This window comes from Bos taurus, chromosome 5 (assembly GCF_002263795.3).
Source record: "Bos taurus isolate L1 Dominette 01449 registration number 42190680 breed Hereford chromosome 5, ARS-UCD2.0, whole genome shotgun sequence".
Lineage (NCBI taxonomy): Eukaryota > Metazoa > Chordata > Mammalia > Artiodactyla > Bovidae > Bos > Bos taurus.
This window is the reverse complement of record NC_037332.1, coordinates 42776070-42797314: the sequence shown is the minus strand read 5'-3', so window position 1 is coordinate 42797314 and position 21245 is coordinate 42776070. Positions and strand designations below refer to the sequence as shown.

General features: G+C 39.1%; 1 protein-coding gene and 1 long non-coding RNA gene across 7 annotated transcripts in view; one reads left to right on the top strand and one right to left on the bottom strand.

Moving 5' to 3' along the window:
- The window catches only part of PTPRR (protein tyrosine phosphatase receptor type R), a 273204-nt gene that overhangs the window by 87413 nt on the left and 164546 nt on the right, over positions 1-21245 (bottom strand). For all 6 annotated transcript variants that reach the window (XM_059886567.1, XM_010805079.3, NM_001113261.1 and 3 more), the window contains 1 exon segment: positions 11738-12000. In XM_059886567.1, the coding sequence (XP_059742550.1) occupies positions 11738-12000 (263 nt within the window).
- Positions 4364-19397, top strand: LOC112446692 (uncharacterized). Its single transcript, XR_003034739.2, has 5 exons — positions 4364-4479; positions 11965-12089; positions 12871-12978; positions 17819-17953; positions 18998-19397. It is a non-coding gene; the product is annotated as an uncharacterized lncRNA (long non-coding RNA).

Here is a 21245-nt window from a genome sequence, read left to right as displayed (position 1 = left end):
TGTGGATTTAATGAGAAATGAAAATGATTAGAAGCTAAGCATTTTTAGAAAGCATATCATATTTGAGAACGTTCACACCAATTTGCTCTCAAGTTACAGAGACCTTTTTCTAAAGTATCTGCCAAAAAAGATTAGGCTTCATCTGACAGAGAGGACATTGAAGTCATTATGGATTTTTTTTTTTTTTAACAAAAACAAGAGCCAGCTTCCTTTCCCTGCCGCTGCTGCTGCTAAGTCGCTTCAGTCGTGTCCAACTCTGTGCGACCCCATAGACGGCAGCCCACTGGGCTCCTCTGTCCGTGGGATTCTCCAGGCAAGAACATTGTAGTGGGTTGCCATTTCCTTCTCCAATGCATGAAAGTGAAAAGTGAAAGTGAAGTCGCTCAGTCCTGCCCAACTCTTAGAGACTAGATGAGACTAATAATTGCTTCAACATGCAGTTATCCACTGGAGGGCACTATTTCCCCATAGTACTATCAATACAATCAGATGGACTGGGAGGACTTCAGAACCTATCAGAAAACAGAGCCTTGCTACCCTGTTTAAATTATACCCAGATAATCCAGTAATCATGTATGGATGTGAGAGCTAAGAACTGATGCTTTTGAACTACGACGTTGGAGAAGACTCTTGAGAGTCCCTTGGATTACAAGGAGATCAAACCAATCAATCCTAAATAAATCAACCCTGAATGTTCATTGAAAGGACTGATGCTGAAGCTGAAGCCTCAATACCTTGGCCACCTGACGCAAAGAGCCAACTCATTGGAAAAGACCCTGATCCTGGGAAAGATTGAAGGCAGGAGGAGAAGGGGATGACAGAGGATGACGTGGTTGGATGGCATCAGTAACTCAATGGACATTAGTTTGACCAAATTTTGGGAGATGGTACAGGACAGGGAAGCCTGGTGTGCTACAGTCCATGGGGTGGCAAAGAGCTGGATATGACTGAGCGATTGAACAACAAATCATGATGAATTGCTAAATGGAAATGACACTTTTATGTCTGTAATATACTTACAGGTGAAAAACCAAACCAATCCATCGGTTGAAAAATAATTTTGCTAAAGTCATCTCCTGTGAGTGATCTGTGATTTTTCAGTGTGTTTCTAAAAGAGGTCATGTATCAAGAGCTGGAAAATCTGATAAGAACAGAGTAGAACATCACCTTACAGGAAAACAAATATTCATACAGTCCTTTAAATGCAGAGAGTAGGACCCCGAGCTGTAGCTTTATGACACATTTCAAATAACTCCAAAAGCTAACGACTTTGCCTATAAGCTAAAATCTCCTGACACAGTAACCGAGATTCAGAGCTGGACTCTCTCAAAATAGGAAGCCAAATACTCTGGGAATTGTCTGTGCCTGCCTTGATTAAAACACTTCTCCAAAAAGGGCTATTTTACCTAATTCTGTCAACCTGTACACCAAGATCTGTAACATGGTCTGCTAGCAAAGACTAGAAATCTGACTTTAAAGAAAGACAAATATCATGTTATCTCTTGTATGGGGAATCTAAAAAAAATAAGACAAATGAGCTTATTTGTCTTATCAGGCAAATCAGAAGCAGACTCACAGGCTTAGAGAACAAACTTACAGTTACCAAGGGAGAAAGGTAGGGGAAAGGGATAGATTGAGAGTTCTCTATACATAAATAGAGAAGCAGCAAAGACCTACTGTATAGGACATGGATCTCTGCTCAATATTCTGTAATCACCTAAATGGAAAGCAATTTGAAAGGTAGTGCTGGTGGTTTAGTCACTCAGTCATGTCTGACTCTTGTGACCCCATGGACTGCAGCCTGCCAGGCTACTCTGTCCATGGAATACTCCAGGAAAGAATAATGGAATGGGTTGCCATTTCCTTCTCCAGGGGATCTTCCTGACTCAAAGATGGGACCCATGTCTCCTGCATTGCAGGCAGATTCTTTGCCAAATGAATCATAAAGGAAGCCCTAAAGAGGGTTAAAAAGAATAGATACATGTATATGTATAACTGAATCACTTTGCTGTACACCTGAAACTAGCCAACACTGTTAATCAACTATACTCCAATATAAAATAAATTTTTTTTAAAAAGCAGTGCATTTAGAACTCTCCACAGTGAAATTCTAGTTTAATCATGGAAAGAGGAATTGGTCAATATGAACCTCAAACAATTATACCACACAACCTCTCCTTGAAGGTCAGGACAAGAACTCTGTTGAAATGCTATCATCATGCTGTTTGGGGGAAGCACATAATTCTCTTTAAAAAATAGGTCAGACGCTACAGAATGGCCTTAAGACTTCCCAGAAGCCTGCTGAAATTTGTACCCCATAGTGTGAGTGGACACAGAGATCACCTCGTAAAGCTGGAAGCCAGTGTCAGGATCAGGTTTCAAGTTCATAGATGTTGAAGAATGGGGTGGGATGATGTTCTGAGAAGCCCTTTTTACTTGAATCTCAGGATGAGGCAACCTGTGGGAAGGGTGGTCTGGTGGAAGAAAGGGCAGTAAGAGGACCCAGTGGGACTTACTCTGTTACTCTGCCAAGGGCCATGAGTGGGGAAGAAAGGAAGGTGGAGAGGGGAAAGGAGCTATTATAGTGATTGTCAGTAGAGCTACTTCCACGTCTGTACTCTCGGGACTTATTCACACAGGCTCAAACATTTCAGTCTGCTTGGAGAGAAGCTAGGTCTGTGCTCGCAATAAGTGATGGCCAATTTTAACCTTTTTAGGCAGAACATTGCTACATTTAATTCCTTAAAAATATATCTTGATTTCTGTTCTACTCTTCCTGGGTTGTAGCCACTGTCATTTCTTTCATTTACCACTATTAACTTGCCTCATTTACCATAAAAAATTTAAGGCAGATTTAAAAACTTTCGCCTCCATCCTTTCAATTCCAGTGTTTTTTTAAAAAAATAATAAAGAACCATATAAAGCTTTGTTCTAACCCTTCAGAATCTCATTCCCCTTTAGAAAAATGTGATTGTGCCTATCCTACAAATAAAGAAAAAACCTGCTTGATGTTCCTCATTAATGAAGGGCTGCAGCATGTTTCCAAAGCCTCCCCAAACATGGACATCCTCATAAAAACATTTTGTAAGGATATGATTATAAAATAAGAGAAGTTTAAAGTGTTATCATCTGCATTATCTAGGAGGATGTAGAACAGAGTGGATATGTGCAGATTTTGGAGCCAGACTGTTCAGATTTAACCCTTCCACTCCATCTTTATTTCTTTGTGACATTGTGCATGATATTCAATCTCTCTCTGTTAGCTTGCCTGCAAGAAGGAATAAAAATAGTACCTGCCTCATGGGATGCTGTGAAGAGTGGAGGAGATGAAATCAATACATTAGCCTGGTGGTAGGCAGCATGTGGTAGGTGAGTGGTCAGTATGCTACCTTTCGTTATTCAACTTCTCTTCCCATGCAGGCACAGTGGCTGGTGACATGGACTTAGTTATTATTCAGGCTGTTTGAACAATAGAGACCTCCCTGCCACAACCCTTGAGAGCAGTTTTGACTTGAATTTTCTGAGCTGCTGCCTCATGTCTCCCTTTCAGACTGCCTTCTTTACTATATTTGTGTTTGCCACCATCTTGGTCCTTCATGTTGGATTACCACCAGGCTTCTGGAGTGGGAGCAACCAGATGCGAGAAAAACCTGCGGCTGACAGTGAGTTTCTAGATGGGCCATGAGATCGTTATCTGCCTTGAACATTTTGAAACTTAATTTCATAAAACCGATATCTAGAGGAATTCCCTGGTGGTCCAGTGATTAGGTCCCATGTTTAAACTGCCAAGGCACAGCCAATAAATATATATATACATGCATACACAATAAAGCTGAATTCTACTTGATTTAGAAACCAAAAAGCATTCCAAAAGCCAAGCATGAAATTTGTTAAGAGGAATAACAGCATGACACTCTATAAACATACTGATTTATAATATATTTTTCACATATTTTCCATAAAAGACAGGAATGTGCCACACCCCCCAAATTTCTTCCCCCCGCCCCCACAATATAGTACCAGTTGGAAGAACGTTCTCTGGAGCCAGACTGCATGGGTTCGAATTCTGTTTGTCATTTTCTCATCCCTAGAAATTTACTATTTTGCTATTTTGGCAATAATGTAAATTCTGTTTCCTGATTGTAAGGAGGGGATAATAAGTCCCTTGTGAGGATTAAATGAGAAAGTGCATATAAAGGGTCACTACATCTCACTGAGTTAATTTCATTGACGTTACTTGGAGTTCAGTAGGATTGATCTCTAAAGGGTTGTTTGTTATATTATTATCCTCATATTGTCAGGCTGAGCCAATGAATCGTGGTTGATAAACAGTGTTCCATGGTGCCGGGTTCTAAATTCCACTAGAACAAATAGTGTTTATTTGAAGGAGGCTTTATGGTATGTGCACAACAGCCTGGAAAGATCAAGGAAATCTGGAATATAAACTTGGCTCTGTTATAACTGGTGTCATCACCTTTGGTGAGTGGAGTAACGCTTTTGGTTCCCCACTCAGATCACCTTTACTAGACCGGTGCCTGCACCTTCTCCTCCCCCGCTGCTGGGAGTATTGACCGAGGATGGCACGCAGCTGCCACTTCTCTGGAGAATCGCCCCAGGCTGTGGGAGTGGCCTAGTCCCGCAGTACCTGGGGAGTAATGCCTCCACCATCCTCAGGTGGCCTGAAGTCAATGGCTGACTGACATGGGGGTACAGATGCCCTCAAGGTGGAACGTCTCACGTTCCAGCTTTCCCTGTGTGATCAGGCTGAGGCCAGACGTCAATGGAAATCATCTCTTTGCTTCCCCTACTTATCTTTAGGCTTCTCCCAGAAGCTTTCTCTAAATCACTTGGGACAAGAATCCTTGTCTCAGGCTGCTTTTAGGGCATAGCTAAGTCACTTCAATCATGTCTGACTCTTTACGACCCTATGGACCATAAAGCCTTCTAGGATCCTCCATCCATGGAGATTCTCCAGGCCAGAATACTGGAGTGAGTTTGCCGTGCCCTCCTCCAGGGGATCTTCCCAACCAAGGGATTGAACTCTCGTCCTTTATGTCTCCTGCACTGGGTAAGCGGGTTCTTTACCACTAGCGCTACCTGGGAAGGAACCTCATCTAACACCTAAGAAACAACTAAGAAAGGAGATTCTGGGTCTCAGTTTCACTAAACAGAAAATGAGGGAGTTCAATCCCTCTTTCACCCATGGGTCCATTTGGTGAATACAGATATTAATTTCTAGAGTATTTTTTATGCTTTGTACCCTGATGCTCAGTTGTACACATTCTACACTTTTTCCTTTACTTTATATCTCCAAAGGGAGATCAGTTGAGGAACAATTAAGTATGTATCTCCTAAGTTAAGGGCTTCCCTGGTAGCTCAGCTGGTAAAAAAAAATCCTCTGGCAATGCAGAAGACCCAGGTTTGACTCCTGGGTCGGGAAGATCTGCTGGAGAAAGGGATAGGCTACCCACTCTAGTATTCTTGGGCTTCCCTTGTGGCAAAGAATCTGCCTGCAATGCTGGAGACCTGGGTTCAATCCCTGGGTTGGGAAGACGCCCTGAAGGAGGGCATGTCAATCCACTCCAGTATTCTTGGCCTGGAGAATCCCCATGGACAGAGGAAACTGGCAGGTTACAGTCCTTATGGACTGGTCACAAAGAGTCGGCTGAGCAACTAAACACTGCACAGCTCTCCTAAGTTAAAATTTTTGAGCACTGAAATGTCTCTCTGTAAGGGAGGACAGGGGAATGGAAGTCAAGACATTTCCCTTGCCCCAAGGAAATGACAGTAAACAAAGGCTTTGAGTTTAGGTATAGAATACTCAGCATTCTCTTGTTGATGCCTGCATTTCCATTGCTTCCTCCACTGCAGACATCTTTCCAGCTCTGAAAGAAATCTCCCAGGCTCAGCCAGGTTGCAACCCCTAACAAAACCTTTAAACTCACATACCCGGGTGCTTTTTCATCATTTGCACAGTATTTATGGACACCAGAACAAACTATGCTGTGGTACAGTGTAAGAAAAGTTAGAGAATGAATGTCATTGGGTATCAGTGACCCTGGGAGGTCTGGGGAGACTGATTATGATAGGAAGAAAACCTTCATTAATGCCATACGCCTATTCACTCATTTCTGAGGCAAATTTAAGTCAGGAGTGAGAGTGCCTTGTTATAATGAGTCCATCCTTCCTTTCTGGACAGTTTTCTAATTGCCTTTGCTCGCTTTTTATTTCTAATAGAAAATCAGATGAGAAAAATGAGGAAATAATGTGAATCTACCTGTTGATTTCCTTCCTATAAAATTGGCTCCATTAGTCACACAATAGCCTAAAGGGGAAATCTTCAGAAACTTCTATTTACAAGTTCTCTGTCTTCATACAGAAGAAAGTGTACCATTCTAAGGTCTGAGTGTGATCTCTTGTTTACTGGGCATTTGGAAGCTGGCAAAAACCAGCTATAAAATACAGTTTCCTTGAGAGGGACAAGAGAAGAATTTGAGGAGGACAGGAGTGGGACAAAGGAAGAAGGAATAGGAGCTAACCGTGGCCTCCTGCTGAGCCAGCCTGTGACATTGGTTGTCTGGCTTAACTGTCACAAGACCTTTGCACAGCATGTGCTATTCTCATCACTGGTGAACAAGCAAGTTATACATGTAGAAGGTGTGGAGCAAGCACCTGAATGTAGCTCTCAGATTCATGGACTCAAGTGGGAAATGAATTTCTTTGTTAGATGAAAATTGATTTAATTTGATATTAATAATTATTAAATAGTATTAAATATCCAAATTTATAAACAGGATGAGAAAACCTGTAGGTCAAGCAACAGTTAAAAATATTTATGATGTCGGATAGCAGGTTCAACTGTATCAAATCAATTTAAAAGAAGTTTCAACATTCTTAAGTTCAAAAATAAAACTCACTTAATACAGGCTTATGGAATGAGATCGGAGAATGAAAAATGAAAACAGTACTAGATTTAATTTTCCTTCTTAAAAGAAGAATATCATTTTGTATTGATTGGGTTTTTTAAATTTTATTCAAAAAATTTTTTAAAATTAAAAAAATAAATTGTCTGCAGTACATTGCACATGGGATCTTGGTTCCCCAATCAGGTATTGAACCCACGCCCCCTGCAGTGGAAACGGTGTGACTGCTGGACCACCAGGGAAGGTCCCTATATTGATCGTTAATTTTATGGTATCCTTTGAAAAAAGGTCGAACAGATACTATCATACCTATTTTGTAGATTGGGAAAACTGTACCAAAAGGATTTAATTAACCTTTTGAGTCACTTTTTTAGTAAATGTCAAGTAGTAGTAGCACAGAGACCCAGCTCATAGTTTATCATTAGACTATCTGTTTTTATGGAATTTTTAAAATAAATATTTGAGATCCTCATATGTAAAGGAGCATTACTTAATTAACTCCATAATAGTTTTCAAGTGTTTACAATATATTGTGCTTACAGGAACCACGGAACACACGGGAATATGAAACACACAGAAATATCTTGAGCCTGTACCTGTCGTTAAGACTCTCACAAGCTGGTGAGGGGACAGGACAATCTATCAAAAACCCATTTCAGTCCTTTTCTGAATGATTCTTTAATTAAAATCGCTGCTAGAAGTGTGGTACATGTGAGAATGCAGAGGTGTTAAAAAACACTGTGGGCTTCAGTAGGGGTCATGGCCAAAGGTAGAAGGTAAGTTTCGTGTTGGGACCTGGAGACTAGAGATAGCAGTAAGGAGGATGAGGAGGAACCAGCTGAACAAAGCCGCACACATAGACAGGGACACGGCCCACTGAGAACAGACTGCAGGGTTTACTTGGGGGCATTGTGGTGAATAGAACATTCAGAGCCAGATAGTACAGGACCTCTAAGGCTCATCAAGGTGGTCTGTGCCTTATCCTGCAGGCAAAGGGGAGCTATTGAGGATTCATTCACAGCAATGTAACATAATGTAAGTATTGTTATAGCAAGATAAATCTGAAGAGTGTATAGTATGAACTGAGGGAGGGAAGAGTATTAGATCAGACAGAAATGATGAAATAAAGTCATATACGTGAAATATATAATCCCATTAGTCCTAATGCCATTTTTATAATCATAGGACATAATAATGTAAATATAAAGTAATGAGAGCTAGTTCCAGGGTGATGGCTACAAAGAGAGGAATTGAAAATGAGGAAATCCAAGTAGTAAGGATCCATATGACCTGGTGACTAGTTGGAAATAGAGGAAAACAAGGGGACTGCTCTGTCCCCTTAAAATTCTTTAATCTGCATAATTTTCAGGGTATACCCTTTGTACTCAGTCAAGCATATTCAGTTAGTCTCTATATTTTCCTTTATTTATTTTTAATTTAAAATTATATTCTATTATCAATTATGTCAGAGGGATAGATTCTCCCCCTAAGGGATGAGAGATTTATATGGTATGACCCAAAAGATTTTTGGGGACAAATGACTCATAATGCAGCTTTTATGATCTCACGGTGATTTTAATGAAGCCAGACTTTCATGCAATAAACAGAGGATTATTATTTCACTCTGGGATCAGGAGATGGAAGGCTATAAAACACAAGGCTGTTTTAAAGGCACCATTAGAACATATAAACATAAATTATCTTTTAAGGCTTAAAATTCTCAGAAAAGTTTCTTCTATATGGAACACTGTATATCTCTCATCTTTTACCACTCTTAAAACCCTCATTACTATGACATCTTGGCAAGGGAATTATGGTAGAAACACAGGATGAGAATAGGGATGATGGAATAAATAAGGTGTTTCCCTACAAGAACTGGCTGTTAACCTGAGGCTTATTCAATATAACATTCACACATTCATTACAGCATTTATTTACAGGAGCTCTTGCTTTTTAGGAATTATGTTTTATATGGAAGAGACAAATAAAGCATATATGTGCTCTAAAGAAGCTTAGAGTTTATGGGGTAAGACAGATTATTAAAAATTTTACCTAAGAAGTTTATAAATACTGTATGCATACAAGATTATGGGACTAGGATAGAGGGGCATGGGGGAGAAGGAACTGAATCTGGGTTGGAAGGTGGGTGAGAGGAAGAAGCAGAAGGAGGTAATGACTTTCAAGAGAAAGCGATGCTTGAATTGCCTTCTCCATATTCCTTGCCTATTCCTTACCTCCACTCCTCACCCCAGGACCACTTGTCTCTTTTCTGGGTAGTTCAACCACACACAGGTAATCCAAGACCATCTTCCTCTTTTTCTCTTACTACCTTTTACATGGTTGATTCCTAAAGAAGTATCTTCAGCTCAATCTACCTCTCTGATGAAACTCTGAAGTTATGGGGAGAAAGTTTATCAGTGCCTAAAAGAAGCCACTCAAGAACTGGAAAACTAATGTCTTGGAAGCCAAAGGAAGAGAGAGTTTCAAACAGGAAGTGGGTGTTAATGTTGGATGTAAAAAGAAACAAAACATGTGCTCTGACTTCGGTGGTTAGACCACTGACATACTTGGCAAGAAGATGTGAGAGAAACAGTGAGGATGGAGACTTAAAGAAGATCATAGAGGCACCAAATAAACTGCTTATTTAAGACACATCTGAGAAAGGAAGAAAAGACAAAAATCAGAGGAGGGACTGGATGAAGGGAGTTTCTTTGATACAAAAGAGAACCATTTTCATGCTGAGGGCATTGCATCAGCAAAAAGGTTGCCATTGAACATAGACGAAGAAATTTGATAGAGTAAGTTATCAGGGTGGGGAGGGAGGAGCTGGAGCCCTTGTGGAGAGAAGAGTTTTTTCCTGCTCAAGGCAGGAAGTGGAAGGCAATGAGTGGGGATGCAGGAAAGTCTGTAGACCAGGAGGCAGGGAATCCACTTAATACGGATCACACACTTACTCTCCAGAGTCCCCCAAGTAGACCACAAAGAGGAGCAAGACACCATCACTGTGCAATCCTTTCTTAAACATTCACTTCATTTCAATGAATTAATGGATACTTAACCTTCTGCCCCTTGAAATTCAAACATGCCCAGAAGTAGCCAACAAAGGGCAGGATACTGGAAATAGATTCTCCCCAGAGGACTAAACTGCTGACCTTGCTCAGAACTGGTGGTGCATGATGCTAATAAAAATTAGTCTGATTTTCAGTCAGTTTTATTATCAACTTTAAATCATCTTTGTGACCCCCTTATCACTTTCATCTGACCAGATCTTTTCTGCCACCCTGTCCTTTCTACACCACTGCTGCTCAGACACCTTCTTCAAGGTTTCTCTTTGAAGCAAACATAAAGGCCTGAAACTAATTTAGGTAACAAGCATAAAAGAGCCTGAAGGAAATGAAAAAGTCAAGTTTAGCTCCTTCATATTGCAGAAGAAGAAAGCAAGACCCAGATAGACAGAAATCACTCAATCCAGAAATGGCTGAGCTGGGTCTGGAGTCATTCTTCCGGTTGGCCTTAGGGAGAAAGTTCATCTTGTCTGCCCTTTAAGATTGCAGCCCAGACAGCAATTTGGTGGCATCTAAGTAAGAGAATGGTCCATGTAGACCCAAGTAGATTCATAAGGAAACCAAGGCTTCTGGGGGAGGAGGTAGGAAGAATGACTTGATTGTTCTCCATTTCCCTTCCATCATGGAGTCAAAGTACTCTTATAGGACGTTGGAGATAACTGCAACAAACTCCTTTCTTTTCACTTCATTTATTGTTCTTTGATAATATTTTCAAAGAAATTTGAATTACCCACTTGGTCTTTTGCAATTCTTAAAGCCCCAAAATATATTTTCTGAAATGTGGGGTGTATGTGTGCACATGTGATAAAAAAATACAATCAAAATTTACATACATGATCTAAAAACCTAAGGCAACAACAAGGACAGTGATAGAAAATGGAGACCCAGGGAAATAAGCAGAGGACGAACCTGGGAGAAAGAACCTTAAGACGCTCTCAGTTCCCCACTACCCTGATGTGCAGTGTTGGATATAATATCAATCATATTTCAAATGTAAGCACAAAGCTTCTTATTTTAAGACATACCACGGGAAAGCTTTACTTAAAATTTTGAGGAAGCAAAGAATTAGCCCCTTATTTAAATATTTTGCATATTTTAGTTTTCCTATTTAAATTTGCTTTAAATGGGAACGTACCAGTACAAGTATATCACAAAGGCAGGTAAACATCAAAAATAATGTCATGAAGCTTGGGATATTTACTGTTTGTTTGGCTCAAGGGAAGCAGAGGCAAAACTTTATAAAAATTAACTTGTGGTATAGACTCTTTCTACCTTCTTACAAGAATGTGGTCTTTGGTGGGAAATACTCTACTATGTCTAATAAATATTCTTATTCCCATACCTTCTATCTACTAGAGTTTTGATGACAATTAAACATGATACTGTTATTTGGCAAAACTAATACAATTTGTAAAGTTTAAAAATAAAATAAAATTTAAAAAAAAAACAAGGAAAAAAAAAAAAAAGCACTCAATAAATGATTATAGAAGCTCTCCTGTAGTTGAAGAAGACTCGACTTGGGTCTACACCAGACCCAAGTCTTATCAAAATCAGATGGGACTGAAAGATTATTGATAACACAGCTAGACTCTTTTAGGGGACAACAAAAACCACTTCCTCCTAGTGTTCATTTGGTGATGAACGATTCTACCCAGTATGCCAATCGTGTCTAGTTCTATCCTTCTCAGTTAGGAATACTCTTTAAAAAAAAAAAGCAACCTGTCAGGGGAATCTAGAAAAAGTTCTTACCTCTCCTGAAGTCCTATGGGCTTCATTTTGAAAGGAGAAGGGCAGACAGAGGTGGTAGCTTTGATCTCAGGAGTGTATCGGCCTTGAGGGTCCACAACCACACTCAGTACCTTTGGAGCCTGTTCAGGCTGGACCATGCTGTTGGCTGTCTTGTCCTCAGAATGTGCAGGCTGTAATACAATGGGTGATAGGTGGATCTCCTGATTTTTCTCTTTATCTTGTCTCAGGGAAAGCTGAAATTTTTCTTTTAATCTGTAAAGAATCTATGGAAGGAGATACAAAAAATTTCCATCAGTTTTTCGTGTTCAACAACAGAATATGATCTCCATCCCAACTTAGAAGACAAACCAAAGTAAGTGAGCAAAGCTTCCTAGGAAAATTTCTCAGTTTTATACTATTGAGGATTTTCTTCAAAAAGATACAGTTTGTTTCCAGTTATGGAGTGCAAAGGGCTTCTCTGGTGGCTCAAGTGTTTAAAAATCCACCTGTAATGCAGAAGACTTGAGTTCAATCCCTGGGTCAGAAAGATCCCCTGGAGGAAGAAATGGCAGCCCGTGCCAGTATTCTTCCCTGGAGAATCCTATGGACAGTGGAACCTGGTGGACTACAGTCCACAAGGTTGCAAAGTGTTAGACACGACTGAAGTAACTGAGCAAACATGCCCTCACAAGGAGTACAAACATATTAAACATATATGTACATGAGTCTGCTTTTCAAATAGAACTCAAAAACAAATATGGCTAATTTTATAAAAGTATCAGATGTCAGTTTGATCACATGTAAACTCTAATTTAAAACAACTGACATGGAAAACTTATAGAAAGAATAGCCATGATATAGAGACTTATGACTTCTATAGAAATAGAGATCTGCAACCACTACAATGTGTAAGAAGAAAGTCTCATAAAGTATTAATTAAAGCATAGCAATGCAATAAGCCACAAGTTCTTAATGTAAGAAATGCATTAGTCACATTAATTTGAGTATCTAGTAAATACTTGAAAAAATTAAAATTTAGGGCCCATGTTAAAGAATAATTTGGACAATGAGAATTTTCTTGTTTACTTCTTGCTCCTTAAAATTTTTAATGTGTGTTGAAAAAAAGCCAAAGTGTCATGTTTCTTCATTCTCAGAGTCCTTTCTGGAATGGCTAACTCAATTCAGAAAGTTTTAAAACTTTTAAAAGAATAGGACTGACTTTGCTGGGACACGCCAGTGGACCAACTTGTGAAGAGATCAAGGTTTGTCCTTCCTGTCCTCAGGCTTTCCTTTTTATAAGCCCCTTTCCCCTTTTTTTTCTTTTCTTTTAAAAATATTAATTTTATATTTTATGTGTTTTAATATAGTCTTTTTTCAGTTTTACTGAGATATAATTGACATATAACATTGTATACGTTTAAAGTTTAAGATGTACAGTATAATGGCTTCATAGTTTTTTCTCCTTTCTTGATGATAACTCCTCTACTTCAGTTATAAAAAAAAGAATCAGGATGAAACAAAAACACAACAATCTAAGATGAGAAGGTATTAGACTGAAATTAAGAAGAAAAGAATTCAAAGAACTGAAAACTCAGGAGCAGGGTGTAAATCTTCTTTTAAGCAATAAAGAACAGAACTGAGAATGCAGAAAATACAATCAGTTAGATATGACAAAGCTGAGAGTCTGCATGGAATCTATAGCAAAGGAGAAACAGATGAAGATGAAAACAAGAGAAAAGATGGGATATGGACTTCAGAGAAGAGTTATGGTAAATAATAAACCAGAATAAGAGAGAGAAGCAAGTCATCCAAAACTATTTTTCAGTGCCTTGTGTGAAGTACAAAATAGACAAAATAGTCTGTATCCTGTTTCTATGGAATTTAGGGATATGGAATGAAAAAAGTTCTTAGTTTTTTTTTAAAGTATGTCGATTGAAAGAAGAGTGAATGTGAGAAGAAAATGGAGCAATTTTTATGACTTTGAGAAAAAATGCATATTACAGAGGACATATGAATCCCATACCTAGATAAACTGATATTCATGTGAATAAAGCCAGCAGGAGCAATTTCTCAAAGACACAAGGTTTCATAAGATGTATTACCTGTCTACCCTTCCTGAAAAAACTTTACTCAGAGTCATGAGAGAGATGACTCCAAATGAAGAACTGAAGAAATAGAAACTGTAATATGAAAGGGAGCCCTGGAATTATTTAAATGTAGAGTGAAAAATAAATTTATTTAGTTCCAACATCTCAGATTGTAATAACAAGAAATAAGTTGAAAGAGGGCAAAGAAAAAAGTATGGATGAATATAGTTTTAGTTAGGGATACAGAGGGAACGGAAGTTAGGACGTTAGGAGTTTAGGAAAGAAAGACCTCCTTCTTTCTCTGGCTACAGGCTCCTCCAAGGAGTCCGGAACCTCAGCTGTCCCACCCACCTGTGTGCTTGGGGCAAAAGGAAGAAAAGGTCACCACCGTCCCAGCCTCACTGCACAAAATTATGGTAGAGATTCACATCTAGAGCAGACCTCTATGATATTAGAACCTGAGAATTGGGACTCAAACATTTTACTCCCAAGTCACAACATTAATTTGGAAGATTTACTTAAAGTCTTTATTCCTGATGTTTCTCTCTCTGTTGTATCTTGCAGCTGTGTGTAGTGGGCACATTCATTTCTTGATCCCTCCCAACCTGAGGGTCATCACTCACTAATAAAATGAGGATTACAATAGTATCCCATAAAGCTTTGGTGAATATTAAATGAGATAATTTACATGTTCACAATATTCAACTCTTAAATGCAACATTATCAGTGTGTCAATAACATATATACAGGTTTTATATATTTATATATATAAAATAGAGGTCCTTCTGACCTAATTATACATGAAAGAAAATGAAGTTTAGCTAACTAATGTGGCTGCTCCAAAGCCAGCAGTTAGTTGTGGGAGAGCCAAACTCAAGGCCCCTCTGCTTCAAAGGACTGATCACTTCCCACCCCTTATGTGCATGCTCTTTGCCACACCATCGTTCTTAAAGATCAACTCTGAAATCACATCTGCTTCCCATGTGATTCTAGCAATGGGTTTGAACATCACCAAATCTAGGAGTACATCTTTGTTCACTGAAAGTTCTCTCTGGGACTTCCCTGTTGGTCCAGTCACTAAGACTCCACACCCACAATGCCAGGGACCTAGATTCGATCCTTAGTCAGGGAACTAGATCCCATATGCTGCACCTAAGTGTTCACAGGTCAGATCAGATCAGTCGCTCAGTCGTGTCCGACTCTTTGCGACCCCATGAATCGCAGCATGCCAGGCCTCCCTGTCCATCACCAACTCCCAGAGTTCACTGAGACTCACGTCCATTGAGTCAGTGATGCCATCCAGCTGCAACTAAAGATCCCACATCCTGCAATGAAGACCCTGTACAGCCAAATAAATAAATAAATAGAAATATTAAAAAATAAAGTTCTTTTAAGGAAAAGGACTATGCACAGATGAGGTATAACTAGAAATGCATATTATAAATCAAACTGCCAGGAAATTAAGGAGAGTCCTTCTTGCCTTTTATGTCAGTTCACTTTTGTATAACGTGGTAACTTTTATACTGGTGGTATAAAAGTTGACTATGGAACGGTAAAGCTAAATCTTGAATTTTTGAAACAATGGGTTCTAAATATTCCTGTGACAAATATTATTGCATAAGGAAAAATGATGTTCAATATTAAGTGGCATGTAACTACTTTCTGTAGGATAGAAAATACTGAAGATAATGCCTAAGGATGGGGAGATGTTTTTCGACTTGCTGCTTCTTTTCAGTTTCTATAACCTTCAAAAAGCACTTTGTCAACATTCTGCACAAACAAAACCCACAATAGAACAATATCAATTAGATGACATGTATGTATTAAGATAAATACGTAATTACTGAAGATGAAGAAATTAGAATTTGAGACAGTTTTTCATTTTTTAATAGTAAATTATTTTCCTGAATGAGAAAAGAAACAGACATATATTTACAAAAATCTATTTAATCAAGGATAATGCATATATTGTATATTCTAAGCTTTTTCACAGTCAACTATAATACATATTGGAGAAGGAAATGGCAACCTACTCCAGTACTCTTGCCTGGAAAATCCCATGGCTCCTCCATCCATCCGCAAAGAGTCGGATATGACTGAGTGACTTCACTTCACTTATAATACATAAATCAAAACATTCACTTGTCTGTTTACATTAGAGTTTTGGAGAAGCATATTTCAAAAATGGAAATGAGAGAGACTTCCCTGGTGGGCCAGTGGCTAAGACTCTGAGCTCCCAATGCTGGGGGCCCAGGTTCAATCCCTGGTCAGGGAACTAAATCTCATATACCACAACTAAAGATCCCATGTGCTGCAACAAAGACTTAGCACAGGCAAATAAATAAATAAATATTTTAAAAATGGAAATGAGAAAGCCAAGAAAATGTCAGCCTTCTCCCTAGTTCCACTGACAGGTGTTAGTGGAAAATTAGCTCTGATTCAAAGTCCTTCTATACCACTCATGAGCTTATGTTCTTGGTGGTGAACCTCGCCACATATTTTACAATCATCTCTTTACTTCATCTCCGGTTAGAGGTCACTTTTTAAATCTATATCTATGCAGTATGTGTAAAAGCTGATTTCTACATCTTTAATTAGGGGAAGCAGAACCTGGAGAATATACAATACTCCTAAGAACTGTTTAAATATTCAACAGAGAGAGCTGGTCTGTCTGACAAAATGTGAAAAGAACTGGAGAGGTTGGTACTTGGCCTATAGAGCAGTTGTCATGGAATTAAGCTCTACAGAAGTGTTTCCCAACACTTCCCAGCAGGAATTTTGCCCTCCTGGGAGATTTGGCCACATCTGGAAATGTCTTTTGGTCATGGTACTGGCCTTCCCAGATGATGCTAGTGGTAAAGAACCTGTCTGCCAATGCAGGAGACATGAGACACGGGTTCAATCCTTGGTTAGAAAGATCCCCTGGAGGAGGGCATGGCAACCCACTCCATATTCTTGCCTGGAGAATCCCATGGGCAGAGGAGCCAGGTGGGCTGCAGTCAAGGGGGTTGCAAAAAGTCAGACACAACTGAAGCAACTTAGCATGCACACACATACAGTGTGCACTAGGGTGTGTGCAGGGGGACACTGGCCTCCAGCGGGCAGAGGCTGGAGAGAATGCTAAGTACCCTGCAATGGACAGGACAACCCCCATTCCTGATAGAATTATCCAGGCCAACATGTCAGCAGTGCTGCTGTCGAGAAACTGGTATAAGGGACCTTAAAAATCACCTGGTATAGTCAGTCACTTCACATTTAAATCCGTGGTTGAGTGACTTATGGCAAGTTAGAAATGAAGTTTAGAATCCAGGCTTCCTGATGTATTCCTATAATCATTCTCCACTACAGTGTCTTTTAAATCCCCACAGATCTTCTTCCCCATCTTTTTCCCAAAGCCTCTGAAAAAGTGTTGTCAGAAATTTTTCTCTGTGCAGATCGAGATCTGGAATATACCATATGTATGTTTCTCTATATGAATGGACTTTGTTTCCAAACTCTACCTAAAAGCTTGCTGTTGGAGTGGCAAGTCAATATAACTTTCCCTTTAAGAACTTTCTGTTTAAATCTTGGGATTATCAACACACTCATTTGATCATTTGAAAAAAGAAAGAGAATGGAATATTGAATGAAAGAATCTGTAAAAATCAAAACTATTGCAGGAGCAAAAAAATAACAGGAGGAAGAGAACCAGAGAAACCAGAGAAACAAATGAGAGGAAGCTTAAAATAATCCTATAAAGTTATTTTGCAGCTTATAATTTTCATTTTAAAAATCTTATTCAGTTGTACAGCTTAAACTTATGCAATGTCAGACATCAAATACATTTCAATAAAACTCATAGGTGACTAACACAAAAAACATCTGTTTGGATTAAAATATGTTCAGATCTCAAGAGGATGCCACCAACTAACAGTCATAGCACTTCTCCTTTGCAGTAGTTTACAGTTAGTTCTGAAACAGTTCATTCATTTCTTTTAGTTGAATAAAATGTGAATCGCTTGTTACTACATTGCAGGAACAACACTGTGGGGGCAAAGATAGCACACAGTCCTCGCTTCTGGGGATTCACAGGCTTCCAGAAGAGACAGATGTGTAAAAATGATGTCCAGTACAAGGCACTAGGTGTAAAATAGAGCTGTGTCGACAGCAGGTATGGTAGTGCACATTTATTACGTCTGCCTGAGTTGAATGTCTCTAATTAACACAGACATTGTCATTGATTTCTAGACTCCTTCGTGGCCAGAAATAGATGTTCACAAGACAGAGTGACAGGATTTGAAGAAACTACAGTGTGATCCCTTTACATATAAAATCACGGGAAAGAACCCAGACTTTTAATCCAAATAGACTTGGATTTGAATTCCCACCTCTGCTCTCAGACACCCACATACTGCTTGTTCTTGGTCAAGTCACTTATCTTCTCTGATCTTGGTTTCCTTGTCAGTAAAATTAGGAAACTAAAATACATTGTGTATATATATAAAGTCTATAATTAATAAATTATTGTACTGTATACTTAAAATTTGCTAAGAGGACAGATACTGTGTTAAGTGTGCTTATCACAGCACAAATCATAATAAAGAGGAAAAGAGAAACTACTGGAGCTGATAGATATATTTATGACATAGATTATGGTGATGGTTTCATGGGTGTATGCTTGTCTCCAAACTCGTCAAATTGTTTACATTAAACATGTACAGATTTTTGTATGTCAATGAAGTGTGTTAAAAATATATTGTTTAGTACCAGGCAGTACATTTAGTACTGCCTGGAAGAAACTAGTTATTATAGTTGTTATATTATTTTTGTTATTATTGAGAGGGTTGTATTTTGAGCTGAATGGTTTCTATTAATACAGAAAAAAACAGAAAATTACTTTGAGAGATATGTCTACTTTGGAAAGTGGTTCTGTAACCAAAGCATTCCAGCTCGGAATCTAGTCCCATTTCCTGAACCACTAGGAATTACCTATAACATATTAGAAAAGTGTGGCTGTATATGTTCACCTTTGACATGAATTTTCCTTGTGATGTTCAGGCTACATTAGGTAGTCCAATAGAGAGTTTGCTTTGTCCACTACCAAGACCATGACTAGACAAACATTTTGAATGACATATTGATGGCTCTTCTACGGGCAGAGATTTTATTGACCCAAACATCTACTTTTTATGTGTTTTCTAAAACTGCTTTCCAGGACTTCCCTGGTGGTGCAGTGGACAGGAATCCACCTGCCAACACGGGGGACGTGGGTTCAGTCTCTGGTCCAGGAAGATCCCACATGCTGCAGAGCAGCTAAGTCTGTGCACCACCACTACTGAGCATATGTGCTGCAACTACTGAAGCCGGAGCACCTGGAACCTGTGTTCTGCAACAAGAGGAGCCATGGAATGAGAAGCCGGTGCACCAGCATGCAGAGCAGCCCTAGCTCGCCACAACTAGAGAAAGCCTTCATGTGGCAAGGAAGATCCAGCACAGCCAAAAACAAATAAAATCAAATTGCTTTCCAGTAGCAATCTGGTCTGTAGACAGCTCTACCTAATTCCATAAATACTTCTGCACTTGTTAATAAACTTCTAAGTGCACTGGAGATGTAATGCAGGTGATAAACCACATTCTTTCTATTATTTATTCCAGTTTTAATTCTTCTCAGTAATATATTCCTCCACCTAAAACAGACTGAATGGATTGGAAGTTGCCCACACGTTTTTCCCTGGAAAATTGTATTTGTCTATTTGCTGCGCCACCCACTCTGCGTTCACATTTGAGAGGTGCTAAATAAGTCACACATTTGAAAATGTCATGCGTGTCTAATTTTATGCCTGGCAACATACTTTTTTTTTTTTAATTTTAAGGAAAGTAAACAATATGCCATATTTCAAAAATTTTGCCAAGCCTTATGTTATTGTTACAGAGCATGTAATCCTCCGTGACAGTAATTTACCTATATAATTTCATAACAAAACCACATGCTTTTCATTTCTATGATATGAGGAAGGCTTGGACACAAATAATGGCATTTGATCTTTCATAAATATAATTAATGCCAGAGGGAAATTTCTGAGTTATATCTTTTCCTTTGCCATGGAATCAACAAAATTATGGGAAACAGAAACCAGAATATATTTGTTTGAAAGTCACAAGAGTGAGAGTGTAACTATTACAGAGAGATCCGAGGAAAAAACTGACTTTAAATCAAGATCATTATCAAAAACACTTGAACATGTACAAAGATAAGCTTATTTTAGAGAATCACATTTGACCAGTCCTCCATGTGAACTTGTCAGTGGTTAAGTTGTATCAGATAAACTTAACTTCATCATATTCCTGTGTAACAGGTAGTAGTTATTTTTCTATCAATATTAATTCCTTTCTATACTGCTGATTCCCCTTCTATTTTTTAAATTGACCCTTTCACAGTAAAATGGAAGATCCTGTTTGAAACATATCATTCTACTACTTTCTTTCATTTATTCAAAATCTATTGGGATACAAATCAAAAGTGTTTCTTCTGTCTCACTACTCCCCATCTTGAATGGATTCCTCTCCCAGGAAATGGAAACACAACCATCCGGATTATCAGTCAAATAACCTGAGAGTCATCCTTCGTTTTTCTCTTTCTTCCTCCCAGAGAATCAGTACACAGCAAGTCTTTTCAATTCCACCTACAAATAAATCCCAATCCTTCACTCCTCTCCATCTCTACCCCCACCCCCTAACTCAGGGCCACCATCATATTTCTCATCAGGCTAATCCAATAGCTGCTCCAACACTTCACCCCAAGTTCTATCCCCAACCGCTCTCCACCAGCAGAGACTCTGATCTTTTAAATTCACAAATCAGATCACATCAAAGCTCTGCCTGAAACAGCTTCTGCCCTTCTCCTGGAAGCCAGAGAGGACTCCTGCCTCAGCGTCAGCTGCTCCATTCCATCCTCCACCTGTCACATCCTTTGCCAGGGAGGCCCTGTCCCTACTTTTTCAGATACCTCAGTTGTCTTTGATTGCTCTGCTCCACTCATTCACTATTATCTCACCATAAACTCTTCATGGCACTTAATGCTTTTGATTCTTTACAAAATAAGCAAACTTTGTTTTTAAGAAGTGGTGTTAGGTTTATTAGAAATTGAGCAGAGAGCAGAGCTCTCATATTGCCCCCTCCCCCACCTCCCTCAACAACTTCCCTTATTACTAACATCTTGCATTCGTGTGGCATACTTGTTACTAATTAACTCAACATTGCTATGTTATCATTAACTGAAGTCTAGAACGTAGATTAGGGCTCACTCACTCTTGATGCTGTACGTTCCATGGGTTTTGACAAATCCATAATGTCATGTATGCATTACTGTAAAAGTATCGCACAGAAAAGTTTCATTACCCTAAAAGTCTGAACTACTCATCTCTCCCCCACAACTTCTGACAACCACTGATCTTTTTACTGTC